Raw genomic sequence first — 21,784 nt, forward strand, 5'->3', positions numbered from 1 at the left:
AGGGGAAAAAAAAAAAAAAGCTACTGAGGGAATAAATCCAAAGCATAATTTCTCTATTAGGTGGGTATGCATCCAGAAGGAACATATTACCAGTTTACTCATATGTAGTGAAACTGTTGGATGGTTTGGTTTAGTTTCTGGTGTGTTTTTTATGTTGTTGTTGGTTGTTGTGGGTTTTTTTGTTTTAGTTGATTCTTGTTGGTTTGGTTGGGGTTTTTTTGTTTGGCTGTTGTTTGTTGGGGGTTTTTTCAACACAAGTCTCACTGGCAGTTACAGGAGCTGCTAACTAAAACTTCTGTAACTGAAAATCTGGGTTATTTTTGTCATATATAAGACGTCACAGAGACTTTGGGCTTCTTACTGTCTATGAGAACTGATAATTGGAAAAACAGGGCTGTTCCCCACGCTGACACTCTGCTATGTAACTTTGTTGACTGTTTTTTTCTTATAGGAAGAGTTCAGCCAAGAGCATTTCACATAGTTATTGTCTTCACTTGATAGCTAATCCAAGAAGATAATTCAGGACAAAAATATTGAGCTTTGAGCAAAATAATTATGTTTACTTGCTTTAATGTCTTTGTTCTTAAAAAAAAATTTTCAGCTTTAATGGAATTCTTTCAAACTTCTTGGCTTTTTTACAGCTCTTGAATAAATTACAAGGAAAGATCTTCTTTACTGGATTTATCAATAACAATTTCTCATAGTTCAGTTTTTTAAAAAAAGTCAAGATGTATCATAGCTTCTGATTGATTGTCAGGTTTGTTCTTCACCTCTCATCTTTGACAAAATATTAACAATATTAATCTTTAACTTTCTTTTTCTTTCTGTGCAGATATAATTAATGTGTTACTGATGTATAAGATTTTAGCTCAAAGTGGTGAGGGATGCTCATTGGAAATCACTGTATTGAACAAGGATAGCATGTGTGAGATTATATTTTTTTTATTACAGCAGCATCTAGAGGCTCCATCTGAAATGATATTTCCTCTGCTAGACACCGTATGAACACAGTGAGAGACAGCCCATGCCCTACCTACTCTCCCCCTTCATCCCTGAAAAAAAAACACAAAACCACCAAAAAAACCCCAAACCAACAAAAATAGCAAACTATCAATACCGAAAAAAAGTCACACAGGTGGCATGCTCAAATTAAAATAAACACATTTTGATGGTGTGTATAAAGAAAAGTAAGATCTTGGAGATTACAACATTTTGTTTGTAAGAAACAGAGAGCCTTTTGCTGAGAAGTACATTTCCGAGTCAGTCAAAGAGCCAATGGCAAAAACTGGTTCAGATGCAAAGTCTTTCAGGCAGGCTTTGTGACTGGCTTAGTTTCCTAACTGCAGGAGCTTGTAAGGCTGTCATCCCGTACTCTTCTGTGAACTTTTAATTTTGGTTATGAAGATTTAGTCTACTATTTTTAAGAAAGGTGGTGTTCACGCAAGTCACATCTTTCCCTGATTTTAAGATTTGTATAGGCACTTTGTTCCATTATTAATTAAGGTGGCAGATACTGACACCTGATATTTTTATGGTGACTATCAAGCTGAGTAGCAGGATAGATGTGGAAATAATGTTTCACTAGAACTTTTGTCTGTTAGATTAATTTATAAAAATCACCTTACTTAAGACATTGGGAATTAATATGGAGGTTAAGGACAACTGGTTCAAAAAACTTCTTAGGGGTACTAAAATTTATCTCTAACTTGTGGCAAGAGCTATGGAATTTAAATTATGCGTGTTCCTGAAGGATGACATTCAAGTTTGTCACGTAGTTATAAGAGTAGCATAGTTGGGTATTACTGCTGTGCATGTGTGCAGATGCAGTGCACCTGAGCCATAAATTTCCTGGTAGGTGCAGGATGTCCCCCAGTCAGTCATTTGCTGTCATAGATGAGACAATAGACTGATTTAAACCAACAAACCTAGTTGAGCAATGGGATTGACTGATCTGGTGGCCTTCACAACAGCATTTGGCTAATTGGTGCAGGAACTCTCCAGGTGGAAATCTCAGGCTGTCCCTCCTGTGCTTATGCTGATTTTTACTTTTCTATGTGTTGATTAAGAGCTTGGCAATGCCATGGAGATACATCTGGTAGCTCCTGCATCAGAACTGACTACGTTGCACCTAACTAAACCACTTGCAAACAGTACATAGAAATTGTTCCTGCAGGTGAAGAAATGGTCACATAGTGTAGTCTTTTGCACATAGTTAAGACAGGTGGGTGGTATTTTGTGCATAGTTTATGTTAATCGATAGCAATGGATCATGCACACGCTGGATGTTCATGTAGAGCTGTGGGCCAACATTGTAAGATTTCAGCAAACCAAGTTTCCCATTGGAGGTGCTGTTGCAAGTATCCTTGCAATAGAGACTACAGTTGCCATACAGAAAGCAACCATCATATTTGAGAGATCCGATTCCTAAAGATAGTAAAGTATTTGTTGTTCTTTCACAGTCACTTTCTCTGTTCTGTGTCTCTGTCCAACTGATTTAAGAGTGGAGTTATGACTGGAGTATCTGTTCCAGTGTGAAACTTGCAATCACTATCCAAAATTAAAGGCAAAATAAAAAATAGAGCAGACAGCATGGAAAAAAAAATGTTGAATAGATTAGACCCTATAAAAACTAAAAGTATCCATCTTACTTTAGGTGTCCTTATTTCACGAGTCAATCACAGTGCGTATAGTTATGGGTAAAGGAGTACAAGTAGGTATAGAATGTGTACATTACAACTCACAAAAATCTTGTTCTGCACAGTGAAAAATGAAATTTTGTTAGTATAAGACTTGAATGGCATGCAAGGGTGGAGATACTGGACTTTCACACTGTGCAGTTAACTGATAGGTCTTTATGATGGCATCACATGAACCAAGATGCTGTTGGTAATCACGTATATGGATTTTATTTGTGGTTGGGGTAATTAAAGGAATTACTTTCCAAAGTAACTAATTTATATAATCAGAAAGAAAAAAACAGAAACTTAGTAATTTTATGTTGAGAGAATCATTGCTGTTCAGATACAGTAATTGTTCTAATTCTGAAATTGATTTGCATTACCTGGATTTGGTTTTCCAGTTTTATATTGTCTTGAATTGAAAAACCTGGAATAATAAACATTTAAACAACAGTAAAAAGTCGTGTTTGTATTCTGTTGGTTAAAAAAGACTAGGCAGTAATGTTGGCCATTAAGCTTTGTGCAGAGGAAGGATGTGTCGTCAGACCCTCAGCCGCTATCACATGTATTCAACAGGGCTATACCTATCTACTTTTGTCTGAAAGTCTTTCGAAATTCATGTCACTAAACAATTTCTTTGTTCACCTTTAGCAACCCTTTAGCAGATTAGTTAATTGATGAGATTCACACAGTTCCTAGAAAGTAGCTCTCTACAAAATTTGCTGCAGTCCTGATTATTCATGAATAATATAAAGTACTTGGATTGAAGCAAGAGTGAAAGAAGCCCTGAGGCAATGTAGTGGTTTACCTAACCTCACATCAATTCAGTGTTAATTTGTCATTAAATAATTTTTGCACCTAGTAGCACTGTACTTGTACTTCTTCAAAAGTATGTTCCAGATAGATATGAGGAACATTTGATTTTCATATTATTTTAAATTCAATTTAATGAATTTGGGGTATGCAAGTTATTATTAAAAACTTGTAGAGCAGCAATTAACTTTTACCAAGTCTATATAAAATGCAACATAAGTAGAAAATTATGTAGATCACAGACTGATGAAGATCTATTAGATCAATTTAACTGTTCTTTTAAACTTTAAACAGAAAAAAAAATGCTTACTCTTGAATTATTGGTATAAGTTGAGTGCCGAGATCTTCACAGTGAAACCATTTTTCAAAGAGGACATCAGTCGATTCTCCAACATAGTATCTGACAAAATAAAAACCTTACTCAATCTTTTTATTAACTAACTGATCAGGCAATTACAGTCTTTTCAAGAAAACAGCTACTTGATGTTGTGTAAGAGCATGTTATTCTCAAGCCTGGTGTACTTTATTCTGAAGAATGGTGATTTATGGAAGCTTTCTGTTGTCCTGGTTAGCTGACTTGGTGGGTGGGGTGCCCATACTTCTGTGGAGGACCTTGTGCTTCTGCTGATCAATCGCAGATAAGCCATCAAATTTCTTTAGCAAGCTTTCCAGATTTAATCCTGGGAATGACTGGTGCCATAGTCCCTTGGGACCAGTAAGACCCACTTTGGATGTAGTTACTGCAAAAATATCTGCTCCCAAATAACATTTCCAGTAACTATTTCCATGCAACTATAGGATAAATGCTCATGTTTAAGAGAGTCATCTTGCTTATTGCCCATGCATGGACTGATAAACTGAAGATGGCTTATAGATTTGTTAACAAACAAAAAAAAAAAAGTAATTTGCATAAATTTGAGAAGTGTTGTTTAGCTCACCCCTCTGAAGAGGAACTTAGGGCTTCACTTGCATTATTTTATGTCTTAACAAATAAATTGTGCTGAGATGAACAGGTCAAGGATGCTTTAATCTCTGGAGTGGCAAATAGAGAATTTTCCTATAGATTTAGAAAAAGACTGCTTGGACTGGCAAGGGAGTGATGCTCCAGTACAGTCACTCATGTTGACGCTGATTGTAAATGGGTCCTGTGTGTCCTTTGGGTTGAAGTCACTAAAATGTGTGTCCGAAGAGAGAAACAAGGCTTATATAATATACTGTGCGTATTTGTATATTCACATCTGTCTTCTATATCTATATATATACTGTCCAGAAACTTTCTAAAAGCTCCCCAGGTCCTCAAGTTTTGCAAAAACAGGGTTCTCAGAAGAGTAATGTTATTAATGCTTCCCATATGGAAAAAGCATTTTTGCTTTATATAAGCACAAATTTTGAACACAGAGAATCTACAGAGAGGAGAGATGTAACAAATGCCTTGGTTGGGAGAAAGCTTTGCACCTTACTAGGTGTTAAAGAATCCAGCCACACAACTAATATAAAACATAGTTGCCTTTGTACTTGTTTGCCGTAGGATTAAGATTAGGTAGTGCATTTTTCTTACGGTACAAAGCATGGAATCATTACTTATGCTGAAACACAGTGGCAGGCTACTTATTATTGTACAATAATTGGCATGCTGGGGGCTCTGATTAATGACAGAAGCTTGTAGGCATGATAAATAATGGAACAGTAACGTAATATTAGACCTTGAGTCAGCATACTTCAAAGTTTATTATGATTTCCTCTTGTACAGTCTTTGCTGCAGGTGGCTGGGAATGAGAAAAGTCTGAGAAGATTAGAGGTTCTGGTTGTAAGTCCCCATCTTTCCCAGGAGCACACAGAGAGACGATGTAGGTTCAGAAGTATGACATGATTGCTCACTTCCAAAACTTCAGGTATATTTGCTTATCATGTCAGTGTGAAAACAAGGGCACTAAAAACCTCCAAGTGATTTATTTTCAGGTACCTGATTAGATATTTTCAATTAAGAGTATGTTTTGTTAATCCAATTAATTTTTTCCACCTGCAAACCATATGGTAGCTTTTAGTTTAATTTCTCCACAAGAGCATGACTTTATTGGAGTGCAATTCTCCAGATCTACCTGGGATCCCTAAAAAGGCATTTGGTATCTTGCTAACTCATACCACTAACAGACTTCATTTATATCTAGGTTATTTTACTTAAACTTCCCCAAAGCTACTTCTGTTTCTTTATTACAAATAAACACTGTTATCTGAATCACTGGCCAATTGTTTCTAGCTCAAAATATCTTTTGAATAATGTAAGCGCTCACAAATCACAGACCTGCATTGAAAGGAAAAAAGACAAGTGCACAGATGAGCAATACTTTAACTGGATTTATCTTTAGCTTGGAATACAAACAGGTGTTTTTTTGAATGGTCCCTTTCTTAGTTTCTCATTTCTTTCTTTAGCCTTTTTTGTTTGAATAAAAAAGTATATCTTTCTAGTTCCACATAACTGCAATCTTCCTGCTGTGACATTGCCCATGCAACACTCAACTGAAGGCAGGACAGAAAAGGTACATTACAGATATTACCACAGTTTTAAATCTTCATGAACCACATGGTCACTTGCATCTGGTTAATATCAAAACAGCTTTTCTAACTTGGCTAATGTTACTGATGTGACTTGCTCTCTTCAACTTAGGAATTCTGTATGACCACAGGACAAGGCTTGCACCTGCTGCCACTAGAATAGAAAGTAAACCTCTCATTTCTTTTAAAGTTGTTGCTTTCATAAAGCAACAAAAGCTAGGCAGAGGTGTGTGCAATGCAGAGGGGTTAGTGTTAAGAAAATTTACTGTTTTTTCCAGCTTCCCACACACTTGCCAAGACAGCTCCTCTTCATCTTTTTGCTTTCAGTGTTTACAAAGGAATTCATGTTCTGCTTGCCAGAACTGATTTTAAAAAATAATCTCTTTTGTGTTGTTACAGAGCTCTGAGATTTTAAAACTTAAGGTGATTGTAGTAGGCAATACATAAGTAGATAGCTATCACCACAGCATGCATTTAAGACATTTCAACATGTTCCTTGTTTAACTAATCAAATGCTAAATAACATCTCTGTTTATGTGTGTATAGATAGATAAAATAGATGTGTGGATAAAATTAATAGGAAATTGCCAGAGTGAATCTGCTAAATTATCAGGAAAGTAAAATAGAGTATTGTATCAACATGATATATTAGTTTATGTTACGAATCCTAACAGATTAGCCAACAGTTTATACTTCACCTGAGCCCATCAATTTCTGTCTTTAATCTTTCCCTCTCAACCACAAGACCCACAGTGTTTGCATATCTCTGAGGAGAATGAGGTATCCTCGCAGGTAGGAGAAACATCTGTTCAAAGAAAGGGGAAAGCATCCAAGTCAGGAAGTTTTCATCCTTTGTGTTCTTCTTCCCTTGCCCCCCAGCCTGCAAAATCCTCTTCTTGCCTCACTTTCCCCCTATTCTTTGTCGATCCTTTGTTGCTTCTTCACAGGTGCACCCACTCTGGTCCCAACAGCCCAGCAGATACTGTTTCTTGCTTTCTCAGTGAATGATGACCATTGACTGCAACTGGCACTGCCCTTATGGCAGTCAGGTGCTCTCCTTCTGGTTTGAACATTGTTGCTAGACACAATTTAAATGAAAATATAACCATTTATGCATCTGGAATTTATAAAAAAGCAAGTTCGATGTCAGTTCAAGAAACTGTCTAAACTAATCAACCATGTCTCCCTCCAATACAGTGAGCATCTGTGATTGCATGATTGAGGAGTGTTTTTCTCTCCAGAAAAAATTAACAAATATGAAGGGCTACTTACTCATGCAAGTGACAAAGTGAATGGCAACATTTAGCTGAGAGAAGTCTATTTCTGAATTTTGAGAATAAACCTCTTCGTAACAGCTATCTGACTATGTAGGAGGGTGGTAAGCCTGTACTGTTCTTCAGTGCTACAGATCTCTTAGCCAGGTTTGGGCAAGTCATTACATTTTCTCTGTCTGCAAAACAGAGCTGATGATAATGCCTCACCAGAACTAGTATTAGTCTTCCCCCTAAGGATATCGTGTGCTCCTTTTCATTAATGCTTCTGGTAAATGCCAGGGTCTCAGCTGGATGTACTTCTCCAGTGTGAATTGTATTACCAGAACCTCACTGTCTATAGGTTTGAAAATGAAGATTTAATTGAAAATGTTGTACCACTTTTAATGTCATCAAGCTATTTGGTCTAATATATGTCTTCCATTTCAAAGGCTGGCCTCACTAGATCTATTAATCCTTTCAAAGACAGAGTGCAGTTCAAGCTTGTGACAATAATAATGAGTGGCAGTTGTAGCACATCTAGTAACTCCTAGTAACACTAAGTAAAATATCTAGTCACCCTCCCATTATGAGCAGTGCAATTTATGATTTAGCAAGTCCACTACTACAAGGAAAAACAACTGAGTGCTGCTGAATACATTTTATCTATAAACTGCACTTTTAAAATTCTTCTCCTGATGGTTGCAAAGGCTAGCTGTGAGGACTAAAGACAGCAGAAAAAAAGCTGAATCTCTTAATTTTCTCATCTCTAGGCAGTTTGCTTAATGGCTTGTTTGGGTGGGTGGGCAGTAATGTACCTGACAATGCCTAAATAAAAGATTGATCCACTTGAATTCTCATGGCAAATTCCATGCCATGCAGGGGAGTAAGTACTCCTCAGCATATTTCTGACTATCTGAATGGGAATCTCAAATGCCCAGAAATTTGTATGTGTTACTGAAATCAGGAAATGTTGAACACAGTGTATTGTAGTTTGCTGTTAATTACATGGAATCTGCTATACAGCATTCAAGATTTTTTTAACTTTTTTTTTTTTTTTTAATTCTGATGCTATCTCTTGGGTATTAGGGATAAAATGATTTTTAAACACTGAACTAGATACTTAATAAATTGTCCATTTAACATACCTGTGTACAAAAATAACAGAAAACCCTGTCTTACCTCCCCTTCTTGGATGACAATGTCTTTTGGTTTCCCATTTTCAATTATCTTTAAACACATATCTCCTTTAACCTGGTAAAAAAGCTGAAGGAATAGGAAAATAACAATAAGGCAACTACTCCAAAACATTCTGTGCTACTTATCCTATATATAAAGGATACATGTACAAATACATTCAATCTGTAATTGCAAATATTTACAGGTTTTTTTATAACAATAAATAACAGACTTCCAACATTTGTTGGTTTCAAAAATCTTACCAAATCTGTATTTTTCCATTATCTTACATACATTTGACAATCTATTTAAGAGGTTTCTAACTGCTTGTAGAGCTATCCTGTCAACCCAGTGGAATTCCATTGTGCTGTCTTTACTTCTGGGAATTACTCTTTGTAGGGCTGGAATGTCATGGTTCAGGCAACCATTAATTACACTGTATATAAAGCTTCATTTCAGATGTAGCAGGGTCTTCACTATTACATCTATTAGATTCAATCAAATTAAATGTAATATTTCCAAATAAGCTCCAAATATGCACAGTTTTTTGTTTGGTGGGGTTTTGGGTTGTTTGTTTGTTTTCTTGTTTGTTTGGGGGTTTTTGTTTGGGTTTTTTGTTGTTTGTTTTTTTTGTTTCATTGGTTGGTTTAGGTTTGTTGTTTTTTTTTAATTCTTAAGTAGAGATTTATCATATGGGAATAACTGTCTGTTTGAGAGCTTTATTTCTGTGGATATCCTCAAAGCCCTGCAACATCTGCTCCTCTTCCTACTGTTGATGTAAAAGGATTCAATTTGAAGCATGTATAAGGACAGAAGCACCAAACCCATAATTATGACTTCAGTGACCTTTCCACAGCTCTGTTTTCAGAGACGTTTCATGGGAGTCTGAAGTGCTTAGACGTAGCCTTGAGTTTCATGGCAGAACCATGCTATGATCTGTGACCAGATTTTTCTTGGACCTGGAATAATGGGTATGTTTTTCCTCATTTTATATAATACAGAGCAATAAAACTTTAAAAGCTCAACTATACTTTTCTGCCACTCTCTGTCAAGTTTCTATATGCTTTCCATGTTCTGTTTGGCATATCAAGAATCCAAACATTAATTTATATAATTGCTAGTGCAGCTGAAATTGCCTGAAACCTGAGCCAAAGTTAGAACCGTAATTAAAATTATTTTATTTACAGCAATTCACTACAATTTTAGCAAAATGAAAAACAGAGGAAAGAAGAACCAAAAAAACCCAAAACAAACAGAAAAACCCCAAACTAAACCTTTTCTAACATTAGAAAATCTTAATCAATTTTAAGAATTGGAATTCTTTCCAAACCAGTTTTAAAATACCCATACATGCCCCTGAGAATTCAAGAAACACCTTTATGAACAGAAAAAAGAATAAATATGCTGCCAAGGGAACGGAACAGTAGGGAGAACTGAATTAAAACTGTAAAAGAGCTCATGCTGAGAGCTCTTACACAAATAAAAAGTTCACCTTATGCTGGGGACATCACTAGGGATAAACTATAACTCTTGTCTAGATGGCCACAGTGCCAGGCTACTTATCCTCCTTGCTCTCCATTTCCCCATGCTCTTTTCCTGTATTTTTCTTTGGTGTTACTGAAAGACCATATAAAATGCCATGGTAGCCCTCATTACAGAGCACTTTGGACAAGGCTAACTGCTCATTGTACAACATAAAGTGATTTGAGTGGGGAAATGATCTCTCTTTCATTTCAAAAAAGACTCATCTAAGACAAGATCCCGGTGCATTATCTGGGGAAAGGGGTCATGCAGTTCAATAGCTGAGCATCACAGTCATGAGGAAACATTCTCAACACTGAATTTGGAATTAAAAGAATTGTTTTGCAATCAAAAAGGAAAAATGAGGTGGGCTACATGTTGCAAATAAAAGTGTTTTTCTGACTGAATTTAAATAGTACCTTTCACTATAAATTATAGTCTATTCTTCAAAGCTCTTTTTTGAAAAATGTCTGAATGCTTCAGTCATCCATAAATCACCTGATGTAACTGTGATTAATACAAGTGGCAGTAATTATTGATTCTGCTGCTGTGCTTACATTATACCCTGAACTTTTATCAAGAAAACTGTCAACTGTTTTCTCAGTGAGTTACAGTCCATGCCCATTTCACAGGACAGTTTGTCAATACAGGAGTGTATTGTCTTTTTGCTGGAATGTAATATTTTCTAAATGCTGAGTTTTGCATTCTGGGAAAATCTAAACTTGTCCTACGTATCTCCTGAAAATATCAAGGCCTGAGTAAGGAAGTACTGGTGTGTATGTGTGTAGGTGCATGTATGTACATATGTATACACAAATATATATGCATATATAGATAGTAAATCAGTAGAGTTTATGCCACCTGGAAATACAAGCTTTCCTAGTTGATCTGGTGTTACTGGGATAATCTGGTCTCCATTCTCCACAGTAATACTGAAAACTGAAGAAATGTGTAACATTTTCATTCTGTTAGCATCTGTTATATGTAAAATATATGCACATATCATTGGAAAAAAAAGTCTAGATTTGTACATTTCTACTCCATAATGGATAAAATCAGACATGATTTCTCTTTCTGTGTGAGGAATGTGGCTCAAGGAAGAAACAAATGTTCACCATTCTTTTTATCCCTTTCATTACTAAATGTTCTTATTTGAGTGTTTTATTTATTTTATTTTTATATCTCCTTCTTCCGTTCATTTTTCTAGACTTTTACCTTTTGTTTCACTTTTCTGCTTACTCTGGCATCTTCTTGTTCCGATTACACTAAAAACACCTACTCTTATTGGTTCTTACCTTACCTCTGAAAGTTGAGTCACCCAGAACTCATTCCTTACCCTAAGCATAATATTTTTTCATTATACTGCTCATGATGATAATTAAAACTGCAGTTATACTTATGATAACTAAACTGTAAGCCCCTTAAGATGAGTTTAATTTTTTACTATTTTAATTTTCCTTAAATTCTCTTTACTGTAGGAGAATTACACTTTCCTTTCTTAGTCTGTTTCACCCTTTTTGATCATGCTTCAAACCTGATAGTATTTTGTTAAGCAGCAGTGAAAGGCAGCAAGACCAGTGCTGAATCATTGTTAAGTCTGAAGAGGAGCATTTCACTCAGTTACACAGACTGAAAATAAATTATGCAGGCATCTCTGGAGAAAATATGTGGCGATGCAGTGAGGTGGGAATTCACTGTTACCTTCAGCAGAAGCATCACTGAAAATACTTGTCTTGGCAGGAATTCATTTCAACAGGGTAGTAGAAAGTGTTGCTACTACCTTAAAAAGAGCACTGTTATGCCCATATATTAATGTGGTGAGAACTGTACTGCTCCTTCATGCAGGTATGGGTATCCTAGTGGAGTAAAGAAGGAAGCATGTAGTAGGGGGAGAACACAGTATTTTTAATTGGTTTGCATAGGCCAATTAAAACCCAAGTGTTTTATTTTCTGTACAGCAATGTATGGAATTCTATTTAGATCCACCTTTAATATCATACTCTGCCTAGATGTAGGAGCCCAGTGCTCTGTGAGGGCTTTTGTAGCTGAGAACTTACTCACAGACCTCTAAAGATGCTTGCAATTTGCAGCGTACTTCCAGTACCGACTGCCTCTGAAAGTGGAATTTGGGATTGCTCAGCCACTTCTGGGATTAGGCTCTGATTTGGCATATCCTGGCTTGTATTGCTTGTCAGATTGCTAAATACTAAATTACTTTGCAGAGCAAATCAAATTACAATGTGGGACTAGAGCCTGGGTGTTCTCCAGACTTCAGTGGTGATTGATCTATTTGAGCACACAAAAACAATTTTCTCCCTCTCTCATCACAAGGTTTTTTAGCCGTCAGAAATCTGGGAGGTGAACAGATGAGGTAGGTGGAGAAAACTATGCTGAGGTGATTTTTTCACCCCTCTGCTCATTTACACGTTGTCTGTGAAATCTGATTACTAGCCAAGACTCATCCCAGTGATTTTATGCAGCAAATTTATTGCTGAAGATTCAATCTAGTTCTGATCCAAAGGGATCTTCGCTCTTATTGCTTTGTAATAGGGAGCTTTATTTCTTATTAAAATATTCAAGGAGTTTTCACCAGATAAGTGTGGGGTTTTAAAGTGTAAAAGAAGCAAGTTTTTTCTTGCTGCGCTGCAATTCATTCAGTTTTATTTAGGAGATAAGCATTGCAATACCAACTACTAGAATGCTCACCTAGCCCCTGTTTCCCTTCCTTCTTTGGCCATGATGATTAAAGGAGAGGGAATTTCTGTCTGAGAGTCCTTTTTAGGATAGCAGTGTAAGGGTGCTGATCTGTGGGGCTGCATCAGGACTTGGATGGCTGTGTCCATAGGAAACAACCTAGGTGTTGAGTGCAGAAACTTAGGGTGAAATACACACAGCACACTGAGAAGCAGAGATTTTAAAAACAAGCAGAACATTGTGCAGATGTGAATGTGTTGCAGATGGTAGATGAAAGGCTGATTTTAATTTCTCTGCATGGAACTACACTGTTTTTTGTAGACCCAACATCGGAATAGAAATTGTTAAGAAATCAAAGTCAGCTACTTGAGATTCACTGTGTTTAAGTGGTGGTCTGAAGTGGGTAAAGAGACAGGAGCCTAACTACTTCTGTGATCCTAGAGTCAGCTGTTAGGTTATCTCACTTTCCCCCAAAGCTGCCCATGCAATGCAGTAAATAAATTCCAAAATTGGTTTTACTATAGCTAAGCTTTGTTATGATCATGGTTTTTATCTGTCATGAACTTCCCCCAAAACCTACAGTCTCCTTCAGGTTTCACTTGCCTTATGTGAAAGTGAAGTGAAAGTTATATGGTGAATTTGTAAGATAAGACTAGAGGTTTTCCACTCCCCATCTCAGGCTTTGCAATACCAAGACTCACAAATGCTACTGTATGAAAAGTTCAAGAGAAAAAGATATGTCCAGGACTGTTCACTGGTACATGGAATGCACCTGCTACACTATAGACATGAAGGCCAGCACAGAAGCTTTCAGTGATTGCATCAAGTTGACTACACGAGAATTTTAGTCACTACTCCATGTAATCCAAAGTTCTCTTGACAAGTGAGGTACATTTCAATAAAGATTCTGCTGAAAACTAACAAAACTAGCTATATAGAGAACACACTTTATTTTTTAGTGCATATTAAGACAGTTTTGTCTATATAGGTTTTTGCCATGTTTCAATAGAAAATGCATCTCCCAAAGCAATTCAGTTTTATTTTGAGAATAAGTCTGATTTAGAGGCAAAAACTGTCTGAGTAGATGTTTGTTGACTGTGTGCATAAGAGAAGGGAGCAGAGGGAAGCTTAACATATACAAAGACAAAAAAGAATGAATTTGTCATAGTGGTCCAGTCAAGCCAAAGAATGTGAAAGCTTTATCTTTTGTAAGGTCCATTTTGATTTGGCTCCTTATAAAACCTGTCCAATGGAAAACAATGTCTCAGGTATAAGGCAGTACTTCTGTGCAGAAGGATAGCAAATAAACAGTATGTAGAAAATTAACAAGGCAGTGAAGCAGTACAGAGAAAACTCAGAAGGAAGAAAATATTGAGTTACATTTTTAGGAAACTTGCTTGCTGAGAGAGAAGAAAAAAAATGTGCAAAACTAGCTGCCGTTTGAGCCTAAGCAAATGTTCAGGAGACAATCCTAAAAGACTTTGAAGAGAGTCCAAATCAAGCCTCCAGTATTCCTCATAATTAGCCAGTCACAACTGATCTTCCTGGTACATGTGCACATTAGCAGCACCAGCAGGGAACAGCTCGGCAGCAGGAGGATGCTCCTAAGTCATCTCTGCCTGTGAACCCCTTGCTGCTGTCAACTGCAGGCTGACAAGTGCAAGCTGTGCCACAGGACAGACTATCAGCTGCATGATAACAGGCATAAAATAATGAGTGAACAGATGTCAACAATCCTAAATTTAACTTTCTCTTCTGAACCAACACTTCTTTGCTATCAGAATAACAGTAGAATAGCACCAGATACATTTGCATAAGGTTTTGTGGGTTTTCACATTTAGGATTTAGTCTGTTAAGAGTATGCCTATGTAGTCTGTCTTTCAATTTATCACTCAGAACTATAAATGGCATCTTACCTGCCAAAATAATGAGCTGACCATGGTTATGAATGTTGGGTTTTCATAACTCCAAGTCTAATTTAGCAATATGCCCTTTTACTAGGACACTCTCTGCCTCATGGTTCTTGTCTAATGAACAGCATGGCTCTAAAGGCCTAACAAGATCACTGGAAGGTGCAAATATGTCTGCTCAAAAGCTACAGCAAAATGCAACGCATGATTACATTGTACCTCCATAAAAAATGGATAAAATTGGTCCATATGTTAAACTGATAGTAACTGATAATGCTTCTGATGGGTATATTTCCAATTTTCCTATCAAATAGGAATTTTATGTTTCCATTTTTGGTTGTGGAGTAATTGTGAGGAAAATTACTGTGTAAATGAGGATGCATTGATGCCTAACAAATCTTAGATCCAGGTGAATTAGCAAAAATTTACTATACTGTTATGTACTAATATAAATTATGCCTTTATAGGTATGGCTAATTTTTTCATACTGTTGGAAAGTCATATAATGGGTTTAAGCTTGTTAAAGGTGGCCAAATTAGTTTCAAACATGGGAACATCCTGCAAATTAAAAAATATGAGGTAAAATAAATTAATCTAACTTTTAAGCGTAGAAGGAGATTATTTTTTTTAATGAAACAGCAGAGGAATCAGTCAAAGACCAAGGATAATCCAGTATGAACTGGGAAGTGCAGGGAGAGACAAGATCATAAAGAAAATAAAAAAACCACAACACAAAACACAGTATATTTCATGATGTAGTGCAGGCTATTGTCCCAGTTAGACTTCAGCTTGTTTTCGTGTGTTCCTCTCTTAGTATATAGATCTAATGTATTCTTGAACAAGAAAACAAATTAGTTATATAAAACCAAAAAGGTTAAATTACAGAAAAAAAATTAGTTGAAATCATTAACTTCTATGTGTACCTCAGTTTTATGCTTCGCAAAACCTTGATGTCATTGACTTTGATAACAAAATTCACTTACTCTTTTTAAATCTATAATATAATACTTAACCACATGCCACAACAGCAGTGTACAGATTAGATACTCTTTTCAGTGCTTTCTGAGTCACACTACAGATGTGATTGTTCCTTTCCCAGCGACAAAATCATATTGTTGAAACCACATTATATTTTCCCCAGCTAAGAATCTCCGGAATTTCATTGTAAATATATAATGGATGCTAAATTCTTCTGGATAGCAACAATTACTTCATACGCACTGCGCCGAGACCTGGCTTGCCTCCTTACCAGCCCAAGAAACCTGCTGGCTGGTCCCAGGTGTTGCCAGAGCTCCCTCTGTGCAGCTGATGGAGAGTGTTGGGGAACCTTCTACGTGACTGAAGGTGGCTGTGCCCACAGCTGTGGGGAGCCTGGGAGACTGTGGTGGCAATGCAAAGCAGGCAGGAGTCTGACAGAGATTAAGTTCGCATCTGCTCTTTCAGAGCAGTACAGTTATAATGACTATAAACACCTGCACAGCACAATTATAACGGAAAATTAACATAAAGGCTTTTATGAAATGGGTTGGTTTTATGAGAAACTATTCAATGATAAGTAGGCACTTTTTTTTTTCCTTTGTAAAAGAATTTACTGAACTTCACTCACTTCTGTCTTGAACTATGTAGATGATGAGGCTTGGGTTTCCAAAGGTACTTAAAATTAGGTGGCCAAATTTTATTGGAATTACTGTGAAATCAAATTACTCTGCTGAGAAGCAAGGCAAATTGTCTGTCATCCTGAAATTCCTACTGCCAGACCTCTAGAATTCCTCCACAGCCAGTTGTGATACCTCTGAGAGGAGTCCTCAGGCCAAGCAGACAATTCCATGAAAAAGGCCATAAACAAGTTAGATGTAAATTGTTACAATTTTACAAAGTTTCTCCTCTTTCCTCCTGTATTCTGCATTTGGAACAGTGGCTACTCTCAACTCAAAGCAGTGAGATAACTTTCTTTTGACACAGAAAATGTGCAGCAAAGAGAACTGATTTGAAAAATATTTAGAGACTTGATTATTTAACCTTCCACAAATATAAGTGAATGCTGAAAGTGCTGATGTTCTCCATAAAGTCCAGAAAAACACAATTTCAAGCCAATCCAAATATTTAATTTTGTTTTTTGAACTTCAAAGTTACTTTTGAATTGTAGATCAATCTTCTGCAACAAAATATCACATTAAAACTATTATTACCTTTCTAAAGTTTTGTTTCAAAATTTTGAAATGGGACATTTTGATGTGTCAGAATGCATTATTTCCTTTCCTTTTGAAAATTAATGATGGCAAAATAGTTCTGATTTCATGTGCTTGTTTCAAAGGAAATGCACAGATGTTATATGGTTCTTGTGAATTATTCTGTTTAAGCCTTTGAATAGATCTAATAAATACAACATCATTGAGCTTGGCATTGCTGATCTGTAGCTGTAGCTTCAAAAATAGCTGCATTTTAATCATCATGGAACAATTAAAACAGCAAAATATAAACAACCTATGGTTTACCTCTTCTCCTTCTTCAATATGATAATCCTTCCTTTCATTTGGCCCTCCAACAAACATCACATTCAGTTGATAGCGATGCCTAGATAAAGAAAATGACATTTTAAAGCTAGCTCCACTCATGATGTTCTTTATTTCATATAAGCATTGTGGGTTTTCTCATTTCTTTCCAGACAGTGTGTCAATGAAACAACACTGAGCAACATCCAGAATAAGAACTCAAGTGATCATGGATGCACCTCTCTGCTCTGCCACTGTCCTGCCAGGTGACCAGCTACCTTCATCCTGGTGATTTAGTATCTCCAGCTTTGAAAATGGGACAACCATAGCTACCAACTGTGGAAAGAGCATTGAACTGTAAACATAAAGGTTGCTACATAAGAGGCTTGAGAGACAGGAAAATGCCTTTTAGATGTGAGCTGATAAGATCAGGATTCTGTAAAGGTAAAAACATTGTTTTTTCCCAATTAGTAGAATTACTAGAGATATTGATGGTAGGAATTTTCAGCTGAATTCTCTTGTATTTATACTTGTTTTTCTAAGGTGGAACAACTTTACAATTATTTTGTTTTGGTTGGTTCAGAAAACGAGATTCACACGCTTTATCTTAATGCTGCCCCTTTTAAGAGCCCCAGTGAGCACTTCTCTCAGCTGGCATAAATAACAGTTATCATCCCAATTAGCTATCAGTCCACTTACTGGTAGAGAGGTAAGGTAGCAGGTTTTTGTTTGAATCACAGAATCATAAAATGGTTAAGGTTGGAAGAGACCTTAAAGATCATCAGGTTCCAACCTCCCTGCTATGAGCAGAGACACCTTCCACTGGACCAAGCTGCACAAAGCCTCACCCAACCTAGCCTTAACTCCAGAGAGAGGGCTTACACAACCTCCTTGGGCAAACTATTCCAGTGCCTTACTACCCTCATTATGAAGAATTTCTTCCTGATGTCCAATCTAAATGTCCCCTTTCAGTTTGAAACCATTACCCTTGTCCTATCACTGCCCTCTCTGGTGAAAAGCCTCTCCCCAGCTTTCCTGTAGCTCCTTCAGGTACTGGAAGGTGCTATAAGGTCTCCCTGCAACCTCCTCTTCTCCAGGCTGAATAGCCCCATCTCCCTCAGTCTGTCTTCATAGCAGAGGTGCTCCAGAGGTGCTATTTGCAAAAAAACCCACTGTAAATCAGGCCTGTTAGCTGTGATTCAAAATTTATCCTTAAGCTGATGATATGTGTACTCAAGGGTGTTGACCTCTGCTTTTCAGAGAGGAGATTGCCAGCAATACTTGAGCTAACAGGAGATCCTAGTAAAACAAAACCAGCAGAGCTACTCTGCCCTGCACCATAGGGAAGAGTGATGTGCCTCTGTCAGCACCTTGTAAGCCTTAATTGAGAGAAGCTATTCTGAATGGCCGAACATACGCTTTTCATCTGCTGCTACTACCATGTTTACTTTGAAAAGTATTTAAATGAAAATGAACAACATGGTAGGGATTAATTAAGAAGAAATAACATGTAACAGCGACAAATTCCTTGGTCAAATAAAAGTCTAAATAATTGAGATTATAAATCTTAAACTGACTGTTTTCACCATAGGAAGCTGTATACGTTATAGCATTTGATTTATGCCCATATCCTAAAATAGGGAACTGAAATCAGGACTGTTTGTACCATGCAGATTTAATATTAGTTTTCAAGAACACACTGTAATACTCCTGCATGAATGAACCTTTCTATAAAAGAAGGGCAGGAAGACCAAAGCAGTAAGAATACAGCTAATAATGAATGATATAAATTAAAATCAACCTGCAGAATAAAATATGAGGTGGGTATCTTTTAGCCTACTTTAAAGACAAGTAAATTTTTTACAGAAACCCATACAGTTTCATTATTGGTTTAGTAACTAAAACTGAACACACCACTCTAAAAATCACTGTTGCTTAACTTTTGTTTGGCAAAGCTACCATTAATTCTGTTACCCTGTGGATTTAGCTGGGGTTTACATAATAAACAGGCAAGCATGGCATAATAATTCCTATAATTAACATTATATAATGACACCATAAAAAATTCCAGCTATGAAATATAAACAAGAACTCCAATAGAGTTTTTTTTGTCCGTTTTGCTAAAATAAAGTCTAGATGCATTAAGAAGAAAGCAGTTTCAGTTAAGAGTCCCAAAATTCAGCTAGAGTATCATACAGGTTTCAGGGGTGTGAAAATTACTTGACTACACTATTTTTAGAATGAGGTGCTAATCAATGGCCTATTAAGTTTTACATCCTCTTATATTTCTCTTCCTAACCACATCAAGAAAATGGTGCCAACAGGCAACCTTTTAAAAAAGCCTCAAGTCCATTAAGAATCAGTTAGAACACGACCACAGTTAGGTCTCCTTGTGGTTAATCTGAACTCAAAGAAGAGCTTTAAAAGCGTCATGGCTATCCTGCAAAAAACAGCTATTTCAAGTCTTTGATTTTGCACTAATTGCTCACTGTTGAGGTTAAAAAGCATGGTCCCCGCTCTACAAAAAGTATGTGGACAGGCTGGAGAGGATCCAGAGAAGGGTCACAAGGATGATGTGAAGACCAGAGGAACTGCTATATGAGGAGAGGCTGAGAAAACTGCGTTTGTTCAGCCTTGAGAAAAGAAGGTCTCAGGGAGACCTTATTACCATATTCCAGTGCTTAAAGAATGGCCACCACGAATATGGAGACCCCCTATTCACAAGGAGTTACATGGAAAAGACAAGGGGTAATGGGCACAAGTTGCTCCTGGGGAGATTCTGATTAAACACAAGAGGTACATTTTTCACCATGAGGACAATCAAACATTGGAGTAGTCTCGCAAGGGAAGTGGTAGATTCCTCCACATTGGACAGTTTTAAGTCTCAGCTTGACAGGGTGTTGAGCTGTTTCATATAAACTATAATATTACCTAAACAGGTTGGACCAGATGATCCCTGAGGTCCCTTCCAACCTGGCATTATATGATTCTATAATTATATGGAACTGCTGGTAGGGGGTACAGAACAGCATAGTAATGACAAAAAAGTTCATCTTGCTTATGAAGAAAGAAAATAATGAATATTCCACATAATGTAAAATACTAAAATTTTACCATCATTGGTAAGCTTTAGAAACAGATATGCTTTACAAAATGCTTCCTAAATAAATTTTTTAATTAGTGAAATGAAAACACTCATAAGGAGAATACACTTTCCTCATTCTCTCCCACTATGAAACTATTGTGGTGATTCAAGTTTCGTAATTTCTCGGTTAAATATATAACTGTAATTTCAATACAGTCATCTCAGTAAAGATGTGCCCTTAGCCTTTTTTTGTCTTGTAGCTACTACTTTAAAAAGTAACCTTTGAACCTGCAAATGGAAATTAGTATCACTGCTACCATACTGCCCATCTAGCTTTTGACTAGAGGCAGCACTTCAGAGTAGGGCAGGAAGTACTTTCTTTCAAAAAAAAAAGCTAAAAGCATGGAAAATGCTTTTTATTTTCTTTATAAAACCTGTGTTTTTATCATGCTTTACCACAAATCCCTTCTTATGACAACCTTCTGTACTTCACTGACAAAAGAAATCCCTGCTATTGTTGTGACTAGAAGGTGCTATTCGTTGGACTGCTTACACTGGAATTTGTTCATGAGCTTTGACACAGAATCCACATGCTGTACAACTGCATAATGCCCACTTTTGTTCTTATATTCCCTGTCTTTTTCAGAATATATTTCATAAATCTAAGGTGCCAATCAGTCTGCTGAAACACTGCCTATTCAGCCTCCCACTGAACAGAGGGTCCTGCCCAGCCTTGGCAGCTCTGGAAATGCCCTGGAAACCCGCTCCTCCAGTTCCCCTGCCCTTCACTTCTCATCTTTCAGTGGCATGTCCGATGAGTTTTGATAACTCCTGCAGCTTTGGCTCCTCTGCAACATTGAAATGGCTCTCAGCAGCTCTAGCAGTTGTTTCAGGTTGTAATTTGGTAGCACTGATCTGTCAGCTAAATCTTACCATTTGTGGATGAGATGCTGTCTCCTCTGATTTCTATAACTTTATTGTCACAGAGCCTGACACAAATTCCCCTAGCTCAGTCTAGCTGCCTACGAGAGACTTTGATTTGAGGCAAATATCTTACAGTCAAGTTGATCTTCACAACTTTTGCAGAGTTACTGCAAAACAGATTTCAGTCACTTTCTGTTCTGCAAAACAGCACTCTGACTGACTGCAGTCTGAGAGAAACTACAGTTCTTTACTAGTCTTTACCATATATGTATTTTAGCAGCTTCCTCTTATAGTTCAGAATATTTATTTATCTAAGAAGTGAGTTAAAAAAAAATAAATATTTACTTACATAAGCTTATTGCACACAGGTGGTAAAAAGGCAGTTTTGTTTTCTTCTATCCATTTTATTACATTTACAAGAAGCTCCATGGTCTGCCAGCCAGGAAACTTCTGACGGAGATGTCAGAGTGTGCAGACTACTCTTCTGTGACCAAACTGCATGTGACTCCATCCCCAGAGCTCAGGGGATTGGTTGGTAGAAGAGGTGTCTTCAGGCTTGAGTGTCAGAGGGGACAGGTCCATCCGCCCAAAGGTTACTTTGTAAAGAGTGCTAATGCTCCAGCAGCTTAGCTAATAATTGACTACTGTTTTTAAAATATAGATATTTTTTTAATTGCAGACTTAC

At 37.0% G+C, this 21,784-nt stretch overlaps 1 protein-coding gene across 1 annotated transcript in view; it reads right to left on the reverse strand.

Moving 5' to 3' along the window:
* HAAO (3-hydroxyanthranilate 3,4-dioxygenase) overlaps positions 1-21,625 on the reverse strand; it is a 36,165-nt gene extending 14,540 nt beyond the window's left edge. Inside the window, exons 1-6 of the mRNA XM_051615943.1 lie at positions 21,449-21,625; positions 17,094-17,172; positions 8,477-8,560; positions 6,743-6,849; positions 3,802-3,891; positions 3,062-3,105 (exon numbers count right to left, since the gene is read on the reverse strand). Coding sequence (XP_051471903.1) covers positions 3,062-3,105; positions 3,802-3,891; positions 6,743-6,849; positions 8,477-8,560; positions 17,094-17,172; positions 21,449-21,528 — 484 coding nt within the window. The 5' untranslated portion in view covers positions 21,529-21,625. The remainder of the gene's footprint in view (positions 1-3,061; positions 3,106-3,801; positions 3,892-6,742; positions 6,850-8,476; positions 8,561-17,093; positions 17,173-21,448) is intronic.
* Between the last annotated feature and the right edge of the window lie 159 nt (positions 21,626-21,784).

This window comes from Apus apus, chromosome 3, assembly GCF_020740795.1.
Source record: "Apus apus isolate bApuApu2 chromosome 3, bApuApu2.pri.cur, whole genome shotgun sequence".
Classification (NCBI taxonomy): domain Eukaryota; kingdom Metazoa; phylum Chordata; class Aves; order Apodiformes; family Apodidae; genus Apus; species Apus apus.